Source organism: Eublepharis macularius, chromosome 13 (assembly GCF_028583425.1).
Source record: "Eublepharis macularius isolate TG4126 chromosome 13, MPM_Emac_v1.0, whole genome shotgun sequence".
In the NCBI taxonomy this organism is placed as follows: Eukaryota; Metazoa; Chordata; class Lepidosauria; order Squamata; family Eublepharidae; genus Eublepharis; species Eublepharis macularius.
In genome coordinates this window covers 71,017,717-71,038,696 of record NC_072802.1, presented here as the reverse complement: position 1 = coordinate 71,038,696, position 20,980 = coordinate 71,017,717, and the positions used below count along the sequence as shown (strand labels likewise).

The 20,980-nt window shown below is 44.7% G+C and overlaps 1 protein-coding gene across 2 annotated transcripts in view; it reads right to left on the bottom strand.

Moving 5' to 3' along the window:
* Window positions 1-4,624: 4,624 nt before the first annotated feature.
* Window positions 4,625-20,980, bottom strand: part of MAPKAPK5 (MAPK activated protein kinase 5) — a 32,991-nt gene continuing 16,635 nt past the window's right edge. Inside the window, exons 8-14 of one of the 2 annotated variants that reach the window (XM_054996699.1) lie at window positions 16,026-16,106; window positions 15,509-15,696; window positions 13,803-13,923; window positions 10,717-10,847; window positions 9,408-9,529; window positions 8,906-9,010; window positions 4,625-7,302 (exon numbers count right to left, since the gene is read on the bottom strand). In XM_054996699.1, the coding sequence (XP_054852674.1) occupies window positions 7,208-7,302; window positions 8,906-9,010; window positions 9,408-9,529; window positions 10,717-10,847; window positions 13,803-13,923; window positions 15,509-15,696; window positions 16,026-16,106 (843 nt within the window). In that variant the 3' untranslated portion in view covers window positions 4,625-7,207. The remainder of the gene's footprint in view (window positions 7,303-8,905; window positions 9,011-9,407; window positions 9,530-10,716; window positions 10,848-13,802; window positions 13,924-15,508; window positions 15,697-16,025; window positions 16,107-20,980) is intronic. The other variant, XM_054996700.1, reaches the window with a different exon arrangement.

The window sequence follows — 20,980 nt, the reverse complement described above, 5'->3', positions numbered from 1 at the left end:
TTCTGAACAACACTTCAGAGGGGGCATAATGGCAAAACTGAGTGAAAAGGTGGCATGAAGGAGAAATTCTGGGCTTATGGAGCTGAGACACAAGATTTACAGAGGGGAAAAGGCTATTTTATATGCTCATGGAAACTCAAAGCAAATTCCTTTTTCTGATCACCCCCAATTCAGTCAAAGCCATCCATCTTTTAACAGCTGGAAAGAAGTTCCCACGTTTTATGCTGAGTTTACAAGGAATGTAATTTGCAGAAGAAAACAGCCATGCTCACTCACTCACACACCCTAGAAGACAGTTTTTCACATTTGTGTGCCATTAAATTCTTATGTTTTGTTGAGCACCATGGGAGGCCTGGCTTGTTACTGGCATTGGCTGGTGTTGATCAACTGAAATAGCCCAGTAAAAATAAACTAGTTATTTGGGCGTGGAGTGTGTGTGTGTCACTGGGGCAGTCGGGGGGAGTAGTGAATTTCCTGTATTGTGCAGGGGGTTGGACTAGATGACCCTAGAGATCCCTTCCAACTCTATGATTCTATGATTTTATTTGATAAAGAAATGATGGCTAAATAACCAACAGGCCCTGGTATTTTCAAGCCAACAACAGTTTATTAGTAAATGAGTTCAAATTAAGAGTTAATTACTGAGACAGGGTAGCAGACAAGCTGGTTCTGTGCAGAAAACCACTTTCCAGAGCACTAAGAAGCAATGCCAATTTTGTCCTGGGGCTTTCCCCATGGTATTGCATCCACTGGTTTAAGAGCTACTGGTCTTACCCAGTTTTCCTCATTCCCTCTGAGGATTACCTGAAACTTGCAACCGTCTGTAAAGCATCATAGCAAACACGACACCTACAACGAGGCCAAAGCCAATGGCAACTCCTGCGCCAACATATAAATCTACCTTGCTAAAGTGGACAGCGCGTGGGGCAGGCCCGCTATCAGTGCTACCCCCATAGCCTGGGACGTCACATCCTGGAGGCTCCCAGCCATAGAGGCAGTGGCAGTTTTGATTGGAGTTGCAAACTCCTCTTGTGTTGCAATTAATTGTAGGGTCACACGACGTGTTGGAAAGCAGCAACTTGTACATCAGGACACACGTGCCGTTAATGCAAATGCTGTTTTTGCTACACTTGGTGCCATCTTCCACAGCACCAATGACCCTGGAAGCGATTCCAAAGTGCCTATCTAACCCCCAGCACATTGTATTGGTAGTAGGAGTCTGTATGATAGCTGTATGTTCATCTAGTTGAGGTAGCATGTGGATGTTGACACACTGCACTTGTCCACATAAGACGCTGCTCACATCACATTTCTCAAAGGAATTGGGCTCCCCGTCATCTGCTCGTCTGCCACAGTTGCCAAACCGATCCCCTACTGAGTTAACTGCTTGGTAGCAAGGCATGGGCCCGCTTCTGGATTCTATGCCGAATATTTTTTGGCACAGCAATGTGTGCGTAGAGCAGGTCCCTGAGTAGCAGTAACCATCATCACTACATGGACTTCCGTCTTGCACAACTACATCTGGGGGGCACTCCACGGTCTTCCCACTGCAATACTCAGGCAAGTCACATTCGCTGACAGCTTCTCTACAGAGCATTCCTTCTGGGGCTACGCCACATTCTTTGCAACACAACTCAGTAGTACACAACGCCCCTGCAGCCTTTGTGCAATTCTCTTGGCAACACATGTCGTTTTTACATTGCTCTCTGTCCCCGCAATCACATTCTTCTTCTTCTTCAGTGATACCATTTCCACAAGAATGCAGTGCAAATACTCTACTGTTGTCTGGGACATTGTTCAAACATTGAGCTTTCCTGGACCGAATGATGTCAAAATAACTTCTAGTAGAGCAATTACTGAAGAGAGGGGTTTTGCCATAAGGACCTTGAGGACTCATAATGCATTTATGGCTGGGGCCACAGTAACATAACTTTGACCCATCATCTGGCATGCCAATAATGTGCCCTATTTCATGTGCAACAGCTATGGCCAAGTGCTGTAACGGTACCTGCCTGGCAGATACTAAAGCTGCTGCGTCTTTCTCATTACAGATACTTTCAAAGATTCCATATGCGTCAACATTTCGGCCCCCAGAATGAGTGTGTAAAAGTATAGCTGCATCATGCGCCAGCCGCGGAAGAAGGTTTTTTACTCTCCACCTGTTAAAGAATGCAACTGTGTCCTTTAAAAAGTTAGTGACCCAAACCTGGTTTGTTTCTGTCCAAATCTCAATTCCAATGAGAAGTATGCGGAGGCCAAGGCCAAAAAACATGTCGTCCACCATTTGAACAAGCTGTACTACGTGAAAAATGGTTGAACTTACATTTTCACCGTATCTTTGAAACATGTTTACATCCACTTGTACAAAAAGTTCCAGGTATTTAGAGTGCTTCCCTGGATGAAATGCTTCCTGCTTTCTTGAAATCTGCTCTTGTACTAAGTCCGCTACTAAATATGGCATCTCTTTACTGCTTAGCCTACAGGTTGCTGAATCATACTTGTCTTCCCCTATACGATAAACAAGGTGCTGAAATACGGACGAGCTCTCCGTGGGATCTATGTTGTATGTTGCATTTCCAACCTGGAACATCCCCCTGAGTCCTGAGCAAGTGCTGAGGGTCACGAAGGACTCTGTGTTGCCTTCCACATAACCGTGATAGTAGCAGTCGTCTTGGATCTCATGATAATCTATTTGTAGTTTATCATGCGCGTACGTGAAGACTGGGATTTTTTTTAGCACGATCTCTTTCTGTTTTAAGTGAACGACATGGTTCTTGCCTTCTGCCTTGATGACATACGAGATTTGGTCTCGGTTGGCTTTGCCTACCCTTGGTGATACCTGCCATGGGATTACAACTTCATAGGAAGCATAATTCAGAGGAATATGGGAAATGCAGACTGTGTCAGGCAGGAAAGACTCTAGTAACAAAAAGAAGACTCTTAGTTTAAGCAGGAAGACACACTGAAAGAACTCATCACTTTTTGCCATCAGTCACCTCGCTACAAAATCCTTGGCGCTGTTAGACCGATTGCCAATTTTAAGACCAGTTTTCAAAAGGGCAGAATGAAACACCGGTGGTTCCTTCCATGACCAAAGCAGCTGTCCCTTTGTGTACCTTCATTCCTGAACGGGTCGTTGCATCTAGATTTTGTCAATGAAGAATATTTCACGCTTGCCTCTCCAGCAGCTTGTGCTACAGAAACACGGACCAGCAGCTGAACAGCAAGAAGAACGAAGTTGAGAGTTTGGCGCAAAACTTTAGGAAGTGACAGTTCGGTGGAAATTGTAGTTTGAAACAGAACATTCCACCTGATGGCTGTTTCTCTCTGTGCCTCTTTGAATGTGAACATTCTACGCCATGGAGTGATGAACAGTCTGCCAGCGTTGTCTTCTTTTCTTCACCCAGCTCTGTGGGACCCCCTGCCAGGCAGGGTAGGCGGCGATGCTGACACAATCCAGGCGCGTTGGGAGCCAAGTAGCTCTTTTGGGTCTGGAATTTTATTTTTACTTATGTTATTTAGTCTGCCATTCTCACCGAGACTCAAGATGGATTACAGTGTGAGGCAGTACAGTTGACTTCAAAAAGATTTCAAAACACATGTTATAGGGTGTATATATGCAAATCTGCAGAAACCAGATTCAGAGCTGAAGAAATGCTGAAACTGAGGATAAGTAATTCTGAGACTGACATATTAAACCACATAGGATCTACTCAGCGGGATCATATAGTGATAGTAGTAAAGTCTACACTGTATCATACTTAACAGCAATAGTAGTAAAGTATATAGTCACTCTCCACTCCTTTACTGATGCATCTTTCAAAATGGTAGTCTAGTAGCGCCTTCAAGACTAACCAACTTTATTGTAGCATAAGCTTTCGAGAACCACAGCTCTCTTCGTCAGATGTATCGTCAGCTTTCGAGAACCACAGCTCTCTTTGTCAGATGCATCTGACGAAGAGAGCTGTGGTTCTCGAAAGCCGATGAGGCATCTGATAAAGAGAGCTATAGTTCTCGAAAGCTTACGCCACAGTAAAGTTGGTTAGTCTTAAAGGTGCTACTGGACTTTTTTATTTTGCTACTACAGACTGACAAGGCTACCTCCTCTGGATCAAGTGCACCAAAGTGAACAGTACCGAACCAGATGGCCCAGAGGTCTGACTCTATGGTAGCTTTGTATATGGTCAGACCCTTAACACAGTTATTTTAAGAAATGCTGACTTCATCCTGCATTTTGCATAGTGGTAAGATTGTGCAACATGTACAAATTCCTAATATGTTGGCCAGCGCTTCCCATTAAAGTACGAGTAATTCAAATGGCTTCTATCCATATTGTCATATTCCCCACAGTACACACCTGCTTGACCACAGGCCGTGCTCAACCGTGTGCAGACAACAGGCAGGTAATTTGCTGAGAAGTTGAAGAACTCTGCAAGGGATCCGAAGTCCCTGAAAGGAACCACACCCTGAGCATCTTTGGCACGGAAATGTAAGAGGCGGCACCGAGGTGCTTTCTAACAGGAGTAACCACTCAATTCCGCGTGAGAACATGGTGTGAGGTAAGGGGCAACCCCCAACTTTTTATTTTAAAAAGCACATTTAAAAAAACACCAGAAACTTTGATAAGATTTAGTAAAATTATTTATGTACACCAATGCATAATATTTACATTATAATACTGATTCAAAAAGAAAAACAAAACTGGAGTGCAGAAAAAGACACACAGAAGGTAGAAAAAGTGGCGACAAAATTGAAACATGGTGGTTGAATGTAGAACGGCAGCCGTGCAAAATATGTGCGTTATCTAGCCATTCACTCACAGAATAAATTCTCTGTCCTAATCAAATTCTTTGTTTTCAAATGACCCTGACTAAGCCCTTTCAATGAGCCCGCTTGCAGGGAGGGCGGACTATAAATGTAGTAAATAATAATGACGACGACGACTGATCATAACGGAGTGTTTTGATTTCTTCTAAAGGAGTGTGATTGGAAATCTTCCAATAGGAAAAATGTGGAAAGCAACATATAGGAGCTGAAAACTCCGTATGCATTTTGCGAAAACAGATCAGTAATCCAGTCTATTCCTGAAGGATTCCCCCCTCAACATGTTCAATGCTTTCCATGTGTATTCCTTTAATGGCATCACTTCAAAAGCACTCCCCTTGAAAGAAAATAGCAGCACTGGCATACAAAATTCAACTGGCATGATACGGTTCCCTTTCTGCTTTCGTTCTTACACTCCAGCCCAGAAAATACCTACCCTCCTCAGCACGGAAAGAACCGACCTGTCTGCCAGGATTCTCCTTGTTCGCTTTAACCATCAGCAAACCTGTGTGTTCATATCCCGAAGCGAAAGGCACAAACATGGCACACCCAGCAGCCATGGGGGCAGTTGTTAATTCTGAATCTTACCCTAGCCCAAGATAGTCACTGATGTCCCCTTACCAGAGCGGTGGGAGGCGCCAAGATACAGCTGCTTTCAGAGAAAGATTTTCAAAACTCTTGATTATGGAGGCCAACTATAAAGCAGAAAAAAGGCGGGATGCTCGCTTCTACTGTCACTCGGCACTGCAAAAGAAGCCACGTTCCATTCAAGGAGACTGGCTGAGAAAATACCCTCTTTTGGCTTGTTCTGGGAGGGTCTGGCTATTAATTACGGGCAAGCATGAATTACTGTTCCCTTGCTTGTAACTTCTGAAGAACATACTTTTCTACCTCTGCTATTTCTTTCTCGCTGGAAGCCTTTGTCTCTTCTTTAGCATCAGCGCACAGAACATGTCTGCCGACTGGGGCCCCTTCGGAAGCCTTACCACATTGCTTTACTTGTCCGGAGAGGGGCATGCTCGCACGCTTCTTGGCTACATGCTCTTAGAGGCCACACACTGCGAGACAACAACCATCCAACGAACAACCGGTATGTACTCATGCTTCGTTTGTATTGGTTATAGGCAAATATTGCCATTTCCAGGATGAAAGACGGCACAAAAAGCCCCTGCCCTGTACACCTCCCTCCTGCACTCTGATTATAGTATTCCAGACTTCCTGCTCCACGCTAAAGGGCTATACCAGAAGCCACACATATGAATGTTTGCTTTTGAGGAAGCAGCTTAATACTACACACTGAGGGGTGTTGGAAAGGACGAAGGAAGCCAGAGGGAGAGAGAGAGCAAAAGCAAAGCCTTCCACCTGAAAGGCAAGGGGCCCCGAGTCCTAACCTGCAAACATCACTGCAGGGATGGATACTGACTGATAAGGAGAAAGCAAAGAGGAGGCGTTAGGGACGAAAAAGAACATGGCTCATAGCAACCATGTGGATGAGGCAATATGGCTCAGGAAACAAGTGTAAACCACTCAAAAGTAATGAGCTATGAAAAATGCAACGTCAACAGCTCAGAGCAGCCCTGAATCGGCACTTCAGTCACTAAATGGCACAGGTGATTGTACAAAATAATTCTATAAAACCACCTTCAGCCCTGTCTTAAAAAGCAAAATGTTGTAAGATAGAAAACTAGAAATATGTACAGTTTCTCTGTTAACTGCAATTTTTCTTTACTTAAAAAAGCCGCCATTTTCCAGAGGAGCGAACAGTCCTGGGCTTCGCAGTGGGAAGCCGGAAGAAAAGCGGACAAGGCTGGGGAAGAGAGGCAGCGGCAGGGGTGGGGCTGCAGGGAACCAAGAGCTGGAGGCCTGGAGGGGGTGTCCTTAGACCACCCACCAAAGCAGGCGCTGCCATTAAGGCGGGTGCTTGGAAAGAAAGTTCTAATGAACAACCATGCTGTTCATACCCCTCAGCAATTACTTCAAGTAATGTGCCAAGGTGGATGCAGGAGGAAAAACAGAGTAATGCTAGTTGATGCAGGCTGTTAACCATTCATTATAGGCATCTGGAAGATTACAGCATCTAGTTATTGAAGATAGTAACTTGCCCCAGTTGACAGTCAAGAATTAAATGGTACATAAAATTTATATTATATATATATATATATATACTTTTGAAGAACTGAGTTTAAAAAAATATTACAGTACCAATGATTCTTGTTATCTACATCTATTCAGCATTTTTCAAGCTGCATGGAAATTGAATGAAATAATTATGATTTATTAATTTACATAAAAATACTTTACAGATTAAAGGAGAACTCAAATAGTTTAAAAAACGGGGACGGGGAAGTGTTTGTCTTTGCGCTTAAGGAATAAGCAGCTCCAGCTATTGCGAGTCATGGGAATTTGTTTGCTCCTCAATAACTTGTTTCACTATTTCTGCCAGTTTTAGACGGTCCACTTTGTCTGTGAATCCCCTGCCTGCAACAGAAGACATGAACTTGATTAGCTCTAAGCCGAAGGATGACCAAAAAAGATGCCTTCCCGAACTTTTTATTAAAGCATTCCTGATCCGCCCCCTACCACCGCAGCAGGATATGCACAGTAAACTTCCACTTAGTGAGCTTCAAGAATCAGTGGGGGACTTGAACGCCTGTCTCCATATTCCAGGCTCAATTTCTAACACCCAATAGTGGTGGAGACAGTGCCCTCAAGTCATAGCTGACTTACGGCGACTCCTGGTGGGGTTTTCAAGGCAAGAGACTAACAGAAGTGGTTTGCCATTGCCTGCCTCTGCAGCCCTGGTCTTCGCTGGAGGTCTCCCATCTGATTACTAACCAAGGCTGACCCTGCGTAGCTTCCGGGATCTGAAGAGATCTGGCTTGCCTGGGCTATCCAGGTCAGGGCATCCCCCCATCAGTACAGAGTCTGTTTTCTCATTATTATTTAGGATAGCCATACTGTGCCCTTTGCTACCAGTGCAGCACTGCAGGCAGCTTTTGCCAGCATGAGACCAAAAACAGACCTCTCTGATCACTGCAGTTCACTGAGACTTACACGTTCCTTCCACCCCACCATCCCCCCATGATCATTCAGGGCTTCAAGGAACATGTGGCGATGCACCGCTCCACTCCTGAACACTTTCTCACAGGTGCAGAGGCGGCCAGCTGCACAGAACAGCTGCTCAGGGTAGTTAAGGGCCTGCGTGGCCAGCCCTGTCCCCCCCCCCCCCCAATGACGGCGCAGAACGCGAAGCGTGACACTCAGTGAGTTTTCAAATCCCCTTCCTTGCCAGCCATCAACATCAGCCGGGGAGGCAAGGCTACTATTACTCTCTTTTGGATGGGTGGGAATCTGGAGTCCCAGGGACAAAGCAACCTGCTGGCCAGCTCTTTCATCCGGTGCCAGCTGACATTTGCAGAGAGATCTGCTTTGGCTACATGTCTATTTCTAGGCACAATTCAAGACGCTGGTTCTTACCTTCAAGGCAATAAATGGCTTGGGGCCAGGCTACCTGAAGGACTGCTCAGCTTGCCGCTTAAGATATACCTGACAAGCTCTTCTCTTGGCGCCCCTACCTGCAGAGGCACGGCAGGCTTCAACCAGAGACGGGGTATGCTGGATGGTCGCACCCCGTTCGTGGAATGCCCTGCCCTTCGAGGCTTGTCTGGCTCCTATCCCTCTTCTCCTTTACAGGCCAGGCAAAAACATCTTTTTTTACTACTAACCCGAGGACTGTTTTATGAGAAATATTTTAAGCTGCTAAATGTTGCGTGTTGTTTTTATGTGATGGCTGGGTTTGCACTGGCTGCTAATTTTTTTTTTTTTTTTACATTTTTACATTTTATTCGGTCAGCTGCCTCTAACAGGTTTTCTGGAGAAGTGGCACATACCTTTTCCAAATAACACATCAGTCATTTCTTAAATCTTAGCTGCTGCCGGATTGTTGTTGGTTTTGCTTACTATGGTTTGTTTACCGATTTTGTCCACCGCCTCGGTAGCCTTACAGTTATGAGGTGGTATGCCAAACAGCAACTGAAGAGTGCCATCTGTTATTCTACACCAAGCCCTTGGTGATGCTCACCGTTCCAGCTGAAAGTCTGAAGGGTGTCTCGCAATAATTTGCACTCCCTGTTATATTTCCAGGCTTCCTGCATCACTTCGTTCAGTTTCTCATCTTCATTCTCGCCTGTTTCAGAACAAGAAAAAGTAAAGCAGGCATTCTTCACCAATTATGTCAAGGCGGCTAGATAAATGGAAGTGGACTGCTGAGCACAGCACACAGGGCAGATGCACCCCAGGTTAGCTCTGAAAACAGCAAGGAGGAAAGGGGAGTATGTGTGTGAGAGAGAGAAGTAGAAGAGGTGAACAAGCCAAAATGGCTCCTCTAACTGCTCTGAGGAAATCAAACAGTGCTCTATCAGCATCAGTCCCTTTTAGAGTTGGCCATCAGGAGTTTGTGCTTCTTGAAAAACAGAAGCTTTGCTTGCTGGGGGAAGAGCTAAGAACCAGGCCAGGACTGTGTGGCTCCCCTCCAAGAATTCAGCCCACCACCCTTCAAACCCAGCTGTCTTAGCTCCTATGACCTTTACCAGCCTGCGGCAGAATGCACTGAGCAATCACGTCTCGGAGCTTTTCCAGAGCCACGTTGGAGTCCTCACTGCTGTTTTCGGGATCGTGGATATACACGCTGTCTTTTGGTTTTGTTCTGTAACAAGATGATGGGGAAGTTTTCAAAGAGGAGCACAAGCAAAGCCAGAGAAGGGTGCGCTTAAGCGTCAGGGTCTTTGGTTCCCCACATCCAATCCTAGTTCTGCAGTGCTGCCACTGCAAAAAATAGCGCCTGGGTGAGATAAAAAAGCACTCAAGTAACAAAAGCAAAGTGCCATGGTTAGGGAAGTTTGAGTGGCTGGATGGGGCAGAGCATTAAACCTTTGGACTTGAGACTTTTCTCCCCACTTCAGAACTTACTTGGCGATCTCCTCCTCCCACCATGTCTTTACTAGCAAACCTAAGGAGAATGGAACAAGGTGAAGTGGAGAAGATAGCTTTTTAGCAAAAAAAGAGTTCCCTGATGTTGTCCTCGTATCTTGTCTGGAAAAGAAGGGAGGTAGCACGCCAAGCCAAAAGCAAAGACGGATCAGCAATGGTGCAGGAAAGTAATTCTTTAACACAGAATAACTCCTATGGTAGATCCCCCTGATGAAGCTAAGATGAAACGCACAGGGGTTATTCATTATTAAAGAATTCTTTTCTTGCACTATTGCTGTTCCTCCCCTGTCTGACAATGCGTTCTATCTTGCAGCTCTGCACAGCGCTTTGAGAGAAACAGAACCTTTTCCCTCCAGTTGCCCTGACATGCAGGACAGAAAGCATGTGTGCACGGTTCTCCAGAAGGGAGCATTTTGCTTCTGCCACTTGCCTTGCCTCAAAAGTTCACCCACTCACTGCCTCCCTGCACCTGTCTCGTAACTCCATGCCAGAGTCGGAGAATCTAGGCGACAGGCATACCCGCAGGAGTGGCAGGAGGAAAGCTGGGCAAGCTTCCAGGCACACATCCAGCTCCTCTGCTTGCGTGGCTGTCATGACCCAGCAAGGCTGCGGCTCCCTAGTGGGGAGGGGCCGTGCAGCTGAGTGGAAGAGCAGATGCTCTGCAAGCAGCAAGTCCCAGGTTCGGTTCCTGACCAGTCGGCCCGAGAGCTGGGAGAGCCTTGCCACATGATCCAGAGCTAGATGGACCAGTAGGCTGGCCAGGGAAAAGGCAGCTTCCTGTGTGTGTGTGTGTGTGCGGGACTTGATCACTCTCAGCATGAAAGATCCCTCTGATACACGTCAGTATTCTTTGGCCTGCTCTTTCTTTAAAAAAAAAGAAAGAAAAAATGATTGGAAAGTTACCCCAGCAGTTTTCTTTTGCGCAGGATTGGGTTGTTGACGGAGTGGAGGGGTTTGAGGCTGACTTTGAGGTCCTGGATTCTCATGTTGGCCAGCTGCTCCGCATGGGCCTGCTGAATACCAGCGACCATCGCCTAGCGTGGTGGGAAGGAAAAGGAAGTTACGCCTTAGGCTTTCATCAGCTTCCGACCAACAGGAAGTGCCAGCAGGAGAGTTATGCTGGAATAAGGGCCTGGCTTCTGGGCCGTCACAAAACAGATCTGGGCAGCCGCAGGACACGTCCCTAAACAGGACCAGGTCTAATGAGTCTCCCAACTCTTCAATACTAGGAGGAGGTTAGAGAGGGGGCGGGTGGACAAAGGCCTTTCTCGCAGCCCAGGCCACGGGGTGAGGGCTCCATCACAGGTCCCAGTGTTGTGCGCACAAATCCCTTCAACTCTCCCAGTGACGATGGCTGTCAACTGGCAGCCAGCCAGAGTTTAGGATGCTGCGGGCCACCTTCCAACAGAGACAAGCCACTGGCAGGTTCCCACAGCATCAATTCCAGTTCATGCCTCGACCTCTCTGCTCCGGCACAGCTCTTAGGAATGACTGGGAACGCCCTCTTCACCATACCAGCTGTGTGTGAAGCCAAGATACCCCAGGGTGAGCAGAGAGGCGTTTTTAGCAACGGCCCCTTGAGTCTGAACTCCTGTCTTTGCGAGAGCCGTGGATGAGCCCCGCTCATGCTATAAATGTCCTGTGTACCTTGATGTAGCTGCAGAACCAGCATCACAAACTGATGAACAGCCCCACGTTCATCAGGACTAGTTACCAGCATGCATAATTGCACCACTTAACGATTACAGACACTCGGGAAATTGTTTTACTTATCGTAAACTTCTGAGCGTGGATTTCGCTTTCAAATTGCACTTAAAGCAAGGAAGTTCTCTTGCTTTGGGAATTTATTTCCATAGTCAAGGTCACTTAAGGGCCAAGCTAGAAGTGACGAATTACACTTGAATGGCAAGTGAACAGACTCACGTGTATTCCTCCCTGTTCACTTGTGCTCCACTTGCACTCCACTCGATCACTACGAGATCAAGTGGAGTGCAAGTGGAGCGCAAGTGAACTGGGAGGAATACACGTGAGTCTGTTCACTTGCCGTGCAGGTGTCATTCGCCACTTGTAGCTTGGCCCTATTTGATCGAGTGGAGTGCAAGTGGAGTGCAAGTGAACAGGGAGGAATACACGTGAGTCTGTTCACTTGCCATTCAAGTGTCATTCGCCACTTGTAGCTTGGCCCTATGTGATTGAGTGGAGTGCAAGTGGAGTGCAAGTGAACAGGGAGGAATACACGTGAGTCTGTTCACTTGCCATTCAAGTGTCATTCGCCACTTGTAGCTTGGCCCTATTTGATCGAGTGGAGTGCAAGTGGAGTGCAAGTGAACAGGGAGGAATACACGTGAGTCTGTTCACTTGCCATTCAAGTGTCATTCGCCACTTGTAGCTTGGCCCTATTTGATCGAGTGGAGTGCAAGTGGAGTGCAAGTGAACAGGGAGGAATACACGTGAGTCTGTTCACTTGCCATTCAAGTGTCATTTGCCACTTGTAGCTTGGCCCTATGTGATTGAGTGGAGTGCAAGTGGAGTGCAAGTGAACAGGGAGGAATACACGTGAGTCTGTTCACTTGCCATTCAAGTGTAACTTGTCACTTCTAGCTTGGCCCCAAGATAGCCCCAGAGGCCCTTGACTGGAGGCACCCCGTGATCAAAATGGAAAAGGCTTTGTGGATGGAATGTCGGCCAGGGAGCCAATCAGGCCAGATGGGCGGGGTGGGGGGGGTGGGGCACGCAGCATGTCTAAACTCCCTGTCCCACTGCCAACTGCTAGGCTTGGGCCAGGAGTCACCCAGTACGCCACTGCCAATTAAAGTTCACCCACCCATCATTTTGTTGATGCCGGGAAGCCAGCCCCTGGTGGAAACGCTTCATGACTGAAAGGTAATGCAGAAAACTCTGGTCCAACCCATCTAGCACCTCTGCAATTTAGACAGACCTGGAAGGCTTAGCGAGACACAACGACCAACTTCAGATGCCACAAGCCCAAACCCTCTAAAAGCCACATAATTAATTTATGATTAATTAAGAGATGAATTTTATAGGATGTTTATGTTTATATTTGTTAACTGCGTTGATTGATCTTTTAAAAATGTGTTGTAACCCACCCTGAGCCTGCTTGCAGGGAGGGCGGACTATAAATCAAATAAATGAAAAATGACCGTTTGGAGGGCTTAAGAATGTGCTTCCTCCTCACTTTGTGCACATGGAGCCCCCCCACCCCATTCCTGGTGTTCTCCATCCACAGACAGCCATAATGTCAGTTAGAGCCAGTTTGGTGTAGTGGTTAAGAGCGTGGGACTCTAATCTGGAGAGCCGGGTTTGATTCCCCACTCCTCCGCTTGAGGTCAGTCCCAGCTTCTAAGAGTTCTCTCAGCCCCACCCACCTCGCAGGGTGATTGTTGTTGTGGGGATAATAATGACATACTTTGTAAACCTCTCTGAGTGGGCGTTGTCGTCCTGAAGGGCGGTATATAAACTGAATGTTGTTATTATATTGTTATATGTCTGTACTGGCCAACTAAGATTAATACTGCCTCCAACTCACAGATAGTTCACTCACTTCAAACTCTAGTTTCATGCAACGGCAAACTGGTTAGCATCTTGCCTCCAAATGGGACTGGTGGCAAACTAAGATTATAGAAAACCAGGAAAGGACTTGAGCTGAGAGGCAAAAAAGAAGCCCTGAAGCTTCAGACAACCCCAAACTTCCAAAGCATGGCTGGGGTGTGTGGGGGGGCTGCATTTGCAACATCTGAATGGAGCCTACGGAGGATTATGCCTATCAGGGAACAAGCCCCCAAGTCTTGCCAGGGTTCTCCCCCTCTCCTTTTCAGTCAAGCTCTATTTCTAATTCACTGCTTAAATGGATAAACAAATCTGCACCCGGAATTAAGGACTTGAACCAGAATAACAAACAGTATTAAAACAAATCCTTAAAAATGTTTCCCCCGTTTTTCCATTCAGAAGAGACGAAAAAGAGTAAAAACCTTGTCCATCATTAACTGGGCAGAGGGCAAAATGTTATCGAGAGCCTCTGTAGAGTTCAGCCAGGGGTGGTCCAGAACACCTTCTATTGTCAACCTTTCCTCCGGCTTTACCTTCAACAACCTAGGAGCATTAAAATAAAGTCTCAGACAGTCGCTGATTTTCTTAAACCTCCTTACAGGATCTTTCCTTCTAACGGTTGCTGCTTTTTCGCCCACAAAGCCCATCATGGCGGGAGGTCGTGAAAGGTTCTGCAGGCACCTCCTCCCTTTCGTTTCACAAATCCAAGGGTGAGCTCTTAAAACCACCATCAGAATACCAAATTAGGACTCCACAAGACTGAGGTTGTTGCCAGTTGCTGCTTCTCAGTCACAGAACCTTCCTCCTCCACAGATTTTTCAAAAATATAATTATCCTCAGGAAGTGGCTTTTGGTAGTGCAGGGGCAGAAGCTTTATTACCGAAATACCAAACTGGTTTTCGCTAATTGTTCAGCTCTGCTAGCCTGAGTGTGATGGGAGCTGGGCAAAGTAAAAATGCACAATGCGACCCAAATCCACTGTGCAATGGACAATCAATCCTGCTGGAGCCATGTGGCCAGTTCACAGACCTCATCACTGGAAGGGGAGGAAAGCCACCCACCAGGACTCTCTTCCCCCAGGATGGAGATAGGTGAACATCGGGGTCTGGATTGGCAAGGAAATTGTACTTCCTTAAAGAATTTGGGTGCGCAGCTGCCCTGTGGCAGGTTAGGCTTTGAGCAGACAAATGTATGCAAAGAGATTCTTTTCACTGGCAGGCCTCCAGGTCTGTGCACCCTTTCTTCCAGCAGAGGACGGAGAAGTGGCCACCACCCCTGGAAGCATACCTCAGCACCCATTCCCTGGAAGCCGCCAGTCTGTGGTGCAATTGCCAATGAGGTGACAGGCCGGGAGAGGCCACCATGGCTGAGATCACTGGCCTTCTCTTGCTTAGCGCACGAAGGTCTGCTCTCTCATGCCATAAATCTCTGCATTCTCTTCCCCTCCTATCTCAACAACGGCATCAGTTCTGAACCTTCTTCTACCTTTCTCTTCATATCCAATCAGCACAATGCTCTCCCAGGTTGTGAACAGTTCCACTCGGAACTGCTATCGTGAAGACAAGTAAAGTAGTTTTCCAGCAGCATTTTGAGGAACCCTGTTTTCCTCAGAAACTTCAGAAGTTTCCCGATAAAAAGACGTGTTGTACCAGCCTCTGCAGCAAGAGCTGAAACACAACTGCTGTTTTTGAGAAAGTGTAGCCCTGGTGGAGCGTCGACTGCCCCCTACAGCACTTTCTGGGTTCATGTGAAGTGGTGAATGCAAGGCCAGGAGGTCTGGCCAGGACCCCACATAAGCTGCGTCCACGCTAGATGGCTCCCCAGAATCCACAGAAATGCGAAGGAATTCTGTGGCTGACACATTGATGTGGAAAGGGTTCTGTGAAAGTGGAAAGTCTGAATAATGCTGCTCCGGTGGAATATGCAAATTTTTAAACTATCTGTAATGGGGGACAAGTACAGAGAAGGGGCCGGTGACAAAGAGGTTAAAGGACTCGTGCGGGTGCCTTCCTAGGGCATGGAGATGTTGTGCGGAAGAGCCTGGGAGTCTTGCGCATCTGCCTGCGCCTGCTGGGAGTCCCGCTCTCGCATCAGTTTATTTTATAAACATTATCCACCGCAGACTTACTTGCGCACAATGTCCTTTGCCATTTCGGAGATCTGGCTCCACTCTTCCTCCGGGAACTCAAAGCTCCCCGTCATTATCTTTTTCCGCATATCTTTGGGAATTGTCCGACTGTGGTGCTTGGAGTAAAACGGTGGGTAACCACACAGCATCACGTAAATGATGACGCCAAGGGACCACAAGTCACAGCTCTAAGGAGGAGGGGGGAAAAGAATCTTAACTTTTTTACGGTGCAAAGTTATGGGGGGGCGCAACCCCCTCCCCCATGAAGCTACACAAACATTCAGCAAGGAAAAAAGGGAGAGCTCCGTCTCAGGAAATGTGCACGGTTTATAATTGAAGCTTGTTCAATCTGTTTTACTTACAGATGATGTTCAAAGATAACAATAGGAGAAATGGACCTTTATAGACTTCTGCACATTTTCAATCACTTCCTCACCCAAGAAGGCCAGAAATTTGTCTTGCCCACTGCAGAGCCGAAAAACACAATCGCTAAAGTACACACTCCGGTCAAGCTTACCTTATTGTAAGTGTAAGGTGTTGGTGAGGTAGGGATGATACCAGATTTCTCTTTCTGATGTCTTCTTTGTGCCTCTAGAACCTGTGGGAGGGGAGGAGAAACATAGGTGAGCCCTTAATCTGAGTATACAATTTCCTCCCCACCCTATTTAGAAGCACCAAATAGGGCGCATATTTCACCAATATTGTGCGAGCTGCATTGGCTGCCAGTAGAGTATTAGATCAGGTTTAAGGTCTTGGTATTGACCTGTAAGGCCCTGCACGGACTGGGGCCAGCGTACCTGAGGGACCGTCTCTCCCTGTATATTCCCCAGAGGACTCTCCGATCGGGAGGAAAGCAATTGTAATCAGTCCCTGGCTCCTGGGAGGCCCGCTTGGCCTCGACTAGAGCCAGAGCTTTCTCAGTTTTGGCTCCCACCTGGTGGAACGCTCTGTCTACCGAGACCAGGGCCCGGCAGGATCTACTGTCTTTCCACTGGGCCTGTAAGACAGAGTTGTTCCGCCAGGCTTATGGCTGAGGCTGGGCCTCCGCTGGCTGGAGGATACAACATCTACCCCCTCTCTGTGAAAGCTGCTGCTATATTCAGTTGTACTGTTGTATTATTTGTTATTTTTTTTTTTTGAAACATTTTTATTGGGTTAGGATCAAATGTTTACACATTACAGTCAATGTTCCCATTTCCCAATTTCTAACCCCCTCCCTTTCCCCCCCCATTTTGTTGACTTCCAACAGTTTTCCAACCCTTTATCCCTTTTCCCTTACTCTTTATATATTCCTCTATCTAGCAAATATATATTCTCCCTTTATTCTAAGCAATACTTCTTTAACTATTTTTAGTACTCTGTACCCTGCCTATGAGTCCCTTTTTCCATAATGGATAAACAATTTATCCCATTTTTCATTATTTGACTTTCAAATATTTCTATATATCATAAACTATGTAAACCATACATTCATATAAATCAATCAGTTTAACTTATACTCTATATGTTATTCTATTCTTATTCTATGTCATTATTTCTTCTTCTTTCAATTTTAATTATATTTGTTTACATTGGTATTTCTATTCCCCTTCAATCATAGATCTGTATATGATATCAATCAATTTGACTCATATACAGCTTCAAATAAACATATTCAATTTGGTACATTGTACAGAATCAAAAAGAAAATATTATTAGTTAGTCAATCCTTATAGTTAACCCTTATGATTAATTATTTTCTATCGATATTCTATTTATTATTCTATATATATCAATCTAATATCATCACTGCTTAGAAATTCTCTTTTATCTCTTCTCCTCCCCGGTAAAGTCACCCCCCTCTACATTTTATTGTACTTCAGTAGTTCTCAAACTGCCACAGTTCTCCTCCCACCTCCCATTTCTTCTCCAAATATTGTTTCAGCTTCTCCCAGTCTGTGTTAAACTGTCCTGAGTCCAGGTTTCTCAATTTTCTTGTCATTTTATCCATTTCTGCCATATACAGCAATTTGTGGATCCAATCTTCAATGGTTGGCACTTCTTGTATTTTCCATTTTTGCGCATACAAAAGTCTAGCTGCTGCCGTCATGTAAAATATCAACGTCCTATGATGGGCTGGAATTCCCTCCATTCCCAAGTTTAGTAGCAGGAGTTCTGGGTTCTTATTAACTTGAAATTGTAAAATTTCACTCATTTCTCTTATTATTTCCCCCCAGTACTGCCTAGCTACCTCACACGTCCACCACATATGGTAGAGGGAGCCCTCATGCTTCCTACATTTCCAGCATTTATTAGAAGTGTTCAAATTCCCTAGCGCAATCTTCTTTGGTGTCATGTACCAACGGTAAATCATTTTGTAAATGTTCTCTTTTATACTAATGCATGTCGTTGTCTTCATTGTAGTCTTCCACAAGTATTCCCATGCCTCCATTGTTATTTCTTTGTTAAAATTTATGGCCCATTTCACCATTTGTCCTTTAACTACTTCATCCTCAGTATACCCTTTCAGCAGTGCTTGGTATACCTTAGATATTCTTTTCTTGTCCTCTTTAAGAAGGGTCTGCTCTAGTTCCGAGTTTTCTGTTCGTATTCCTCCCTTTACAGAGTCCGAGTTATATAAATCTCTAATCTGTCTATACTGGAACCAGTCGTAGTAAGGCGATAGTTCCTCCTGAGTCTTTATTCTAAGTTTGGATCCTTCCATTCTAGTTATTTCTTTATAAGTTAAACATTGTTGCTCATTATCAACAGCTCTCGGATCTATCACCTCATATGGAACTAACCACAAGGGGGTTCCTTCTTCCAAATAAATTCTATACTTCTTCCAGATTATATATAAACTTCTCTGTATATAGTGATGCAGGAACATCGAGTTCGCCTTTACTTTATCATGCCATAAATATGCGTGCCATCCAAATATCTTTTTATATCCCTCTAGGGCTAATAATTTCTTATTCTTTAGCGTCATCCACTCCTTCAACCACACCAAGCAAATTGCGTCATGGTAAAGTCTTAAATTGGGCAGTTGCATTCCGCCTCTTTCCTTTGCATCTTGTAAAACTTTCATTTTGACTCGAGGCTTCTTGCCTGCCCATACAAAGTCTGATATTTTCCTCTGCCATTTTTCAAATTACTTAGAGTCACTGATGATTGGTATTGTCTGTAGCAAAAACATTACTCTTGATAACACATTCATCTTAACTGCTGCAATCCTTCCCAACCATGACAGATTTAGTCTGTTCCATTTAATCAAATCTCTCTCTATCTGAGTCCATAGTTTTTCATAGTTATTTTTAAATAAGTCTATATTCTTAGCAGTCAGTTCGATTCCCAGATATTTCACCTTGCTTGTTACTTCACAATCCGTTATTTCCGTTAACAATTGTTGTTTCTGCTTAGTCATATTTTTGCATAATATCTTTGACTTCTTTTTATTAATATAAAAACCTGCCAAATCTCCGAACTCCTTAATCTTATCTATCACTTTTGGCATGTTCTCCATTGGGTCTTCTACAATTAACATTATGTCATCCGCAAATGCTCTGACCTTATATGAATAGTCCTTTATTTTAATTCCTCGAATTTCTTCATCTTGTCGTATTTGTATCATCAGGATCTCCAATACCAAAATGAACAGCAGTGGAGACAACGGGCAACCTTGTCTTGTTCCTTTACTTATAATCAATTTCTTAGTCGCTTCATCATTCACCACAATTGCTGCCGTCTGGTCTCTGTAAATTTCCTTAATTGCTCTAATGAATCTTTCTCCCAATTGTAGCTTTTCCATAGTGGCAAACATAAAGTCCCAGTTTAAATTATCGAACGCCTTTTCAGCATCAACAAAGAAGAAACCAACCTCTTTGTCACAACGCTTATCATAATATTCAATAGCATTGATCACTGTCCTTAAATTGTCTCTGATTTGTCTGTCTGGCAAAAAGCCTGCTTGTTCCTCCTCAATGACTTCCGAAAGCCACCCCTTCAGTCTCTCCGCCAGTATCTTCGCAAAGATTTTATAATCATTGTTAAGTAACGATATAGGTCTGTAATTTTTCACATTAGTCAAGTCTTGGCCCTCTTTGGGGATCAATGATATATTCGCTTCATTCCAGGTATCTGGAATCCGCTGGTCCTTTAAAACTCCATTGATCACCTCTTTTAGGAATGGTGCCAGTTCATTGGCCATTACCTTATAAAATTTCGCTGTAAGTCCATCTGGCCCTGGCGCCTTTCCTAGATTTGCAGATTGTATTGCCTTGTTTAATTCCTCATCTGTTACTTCACTGTTCAGTTTATTTCTCCAAGCTTCCGAAATTACTGGAAGTTTCAATTTCTCCAAATATAACGCTATTGACTCTTTATTTACCTCTTTCTTATTATACAACTTAGCGTAGAATTTGTAAAAGGCTCTACTAATGGTAGTCTGTTCCAAATACGTTTTATTATCTTCGCAGATTCTATTTATTGTTTTCTTTTCCCTTCTCTTCTTCAGTTGCCATGCCAAATACTTCCCAGGTTTATTTGCACCTTCAAACGCTTTCTGATTCAATCTTTTAAGATTCCACTCCAATTCTTTATTATTCATTGCTGTTAACTGTTCTTGAAGTATTTTAATTTCCTGATATAATTTCTTTTTCCCTGGTCTCTTTTTTAACTGTATTTCTTTGGCTTTTATTTTCTCCTCAATCTCTTGTCTTTTCTCCTCTTTCTTTTTTCTTACTCTACCATTTAAGTCCATTAGTATGCCCCTTATAACCGCCTTATAAGCGTCCCAAACTTTGTCAGTTGGTACTTCTTTATTTATGTTGTATTGTATGAAGAACTTTGTCTCTCTTCTCAACATCTCCAAACTCTCTCCTTCCTGTAGCAAGTCCTCATTTATTCTCCATGCTTTCCTTTTTCTCCTTTTCCCTAGTTTCCACATGATTGGATTGTGATCTGAGCCTACCATCGGCATTATTTCTACCTCCTTAGTCCATAACGCTAAGTCTTTTGAGGCCCAGATCATATCAATTCTTGATAGTGTGCAGTGCCTTGCAGAATAAAAAGTAAATTGTCTACTTTTAGGATATTCTCTTCTCCATACATCTTCTAAAGTCTCCTGTTGTATCAAGTCAAAAAAGAGCTTTGGTAATAATCCTCTTTTCTTTTGTGCAGTTGTTGTCTTTTTATCTAATTCCAAGTTCGTCACTCCATTGAAGTCTCCGGCAAGAATTATCTGGTCGTATGAAAGATCATCTAGTTGCTTCCTCAAATCCTCAAAGAAGCTTTCCTTTGCACCGTTAGGTGCATAAACTCCAACTACCAACACTCTCTTTAAATCCCAAGTACATTCCACTGCAATGAATCTGGCTTCCACATCTTTCATTACAAATTTTGGCTGTAGCTCCTCTTTTATGTACAACACCACTCCTCTTTTTTTCTTGTTGGAGGCCGCTACAAATTCTTTGCCCAATTTTCCTGATTTTAGAT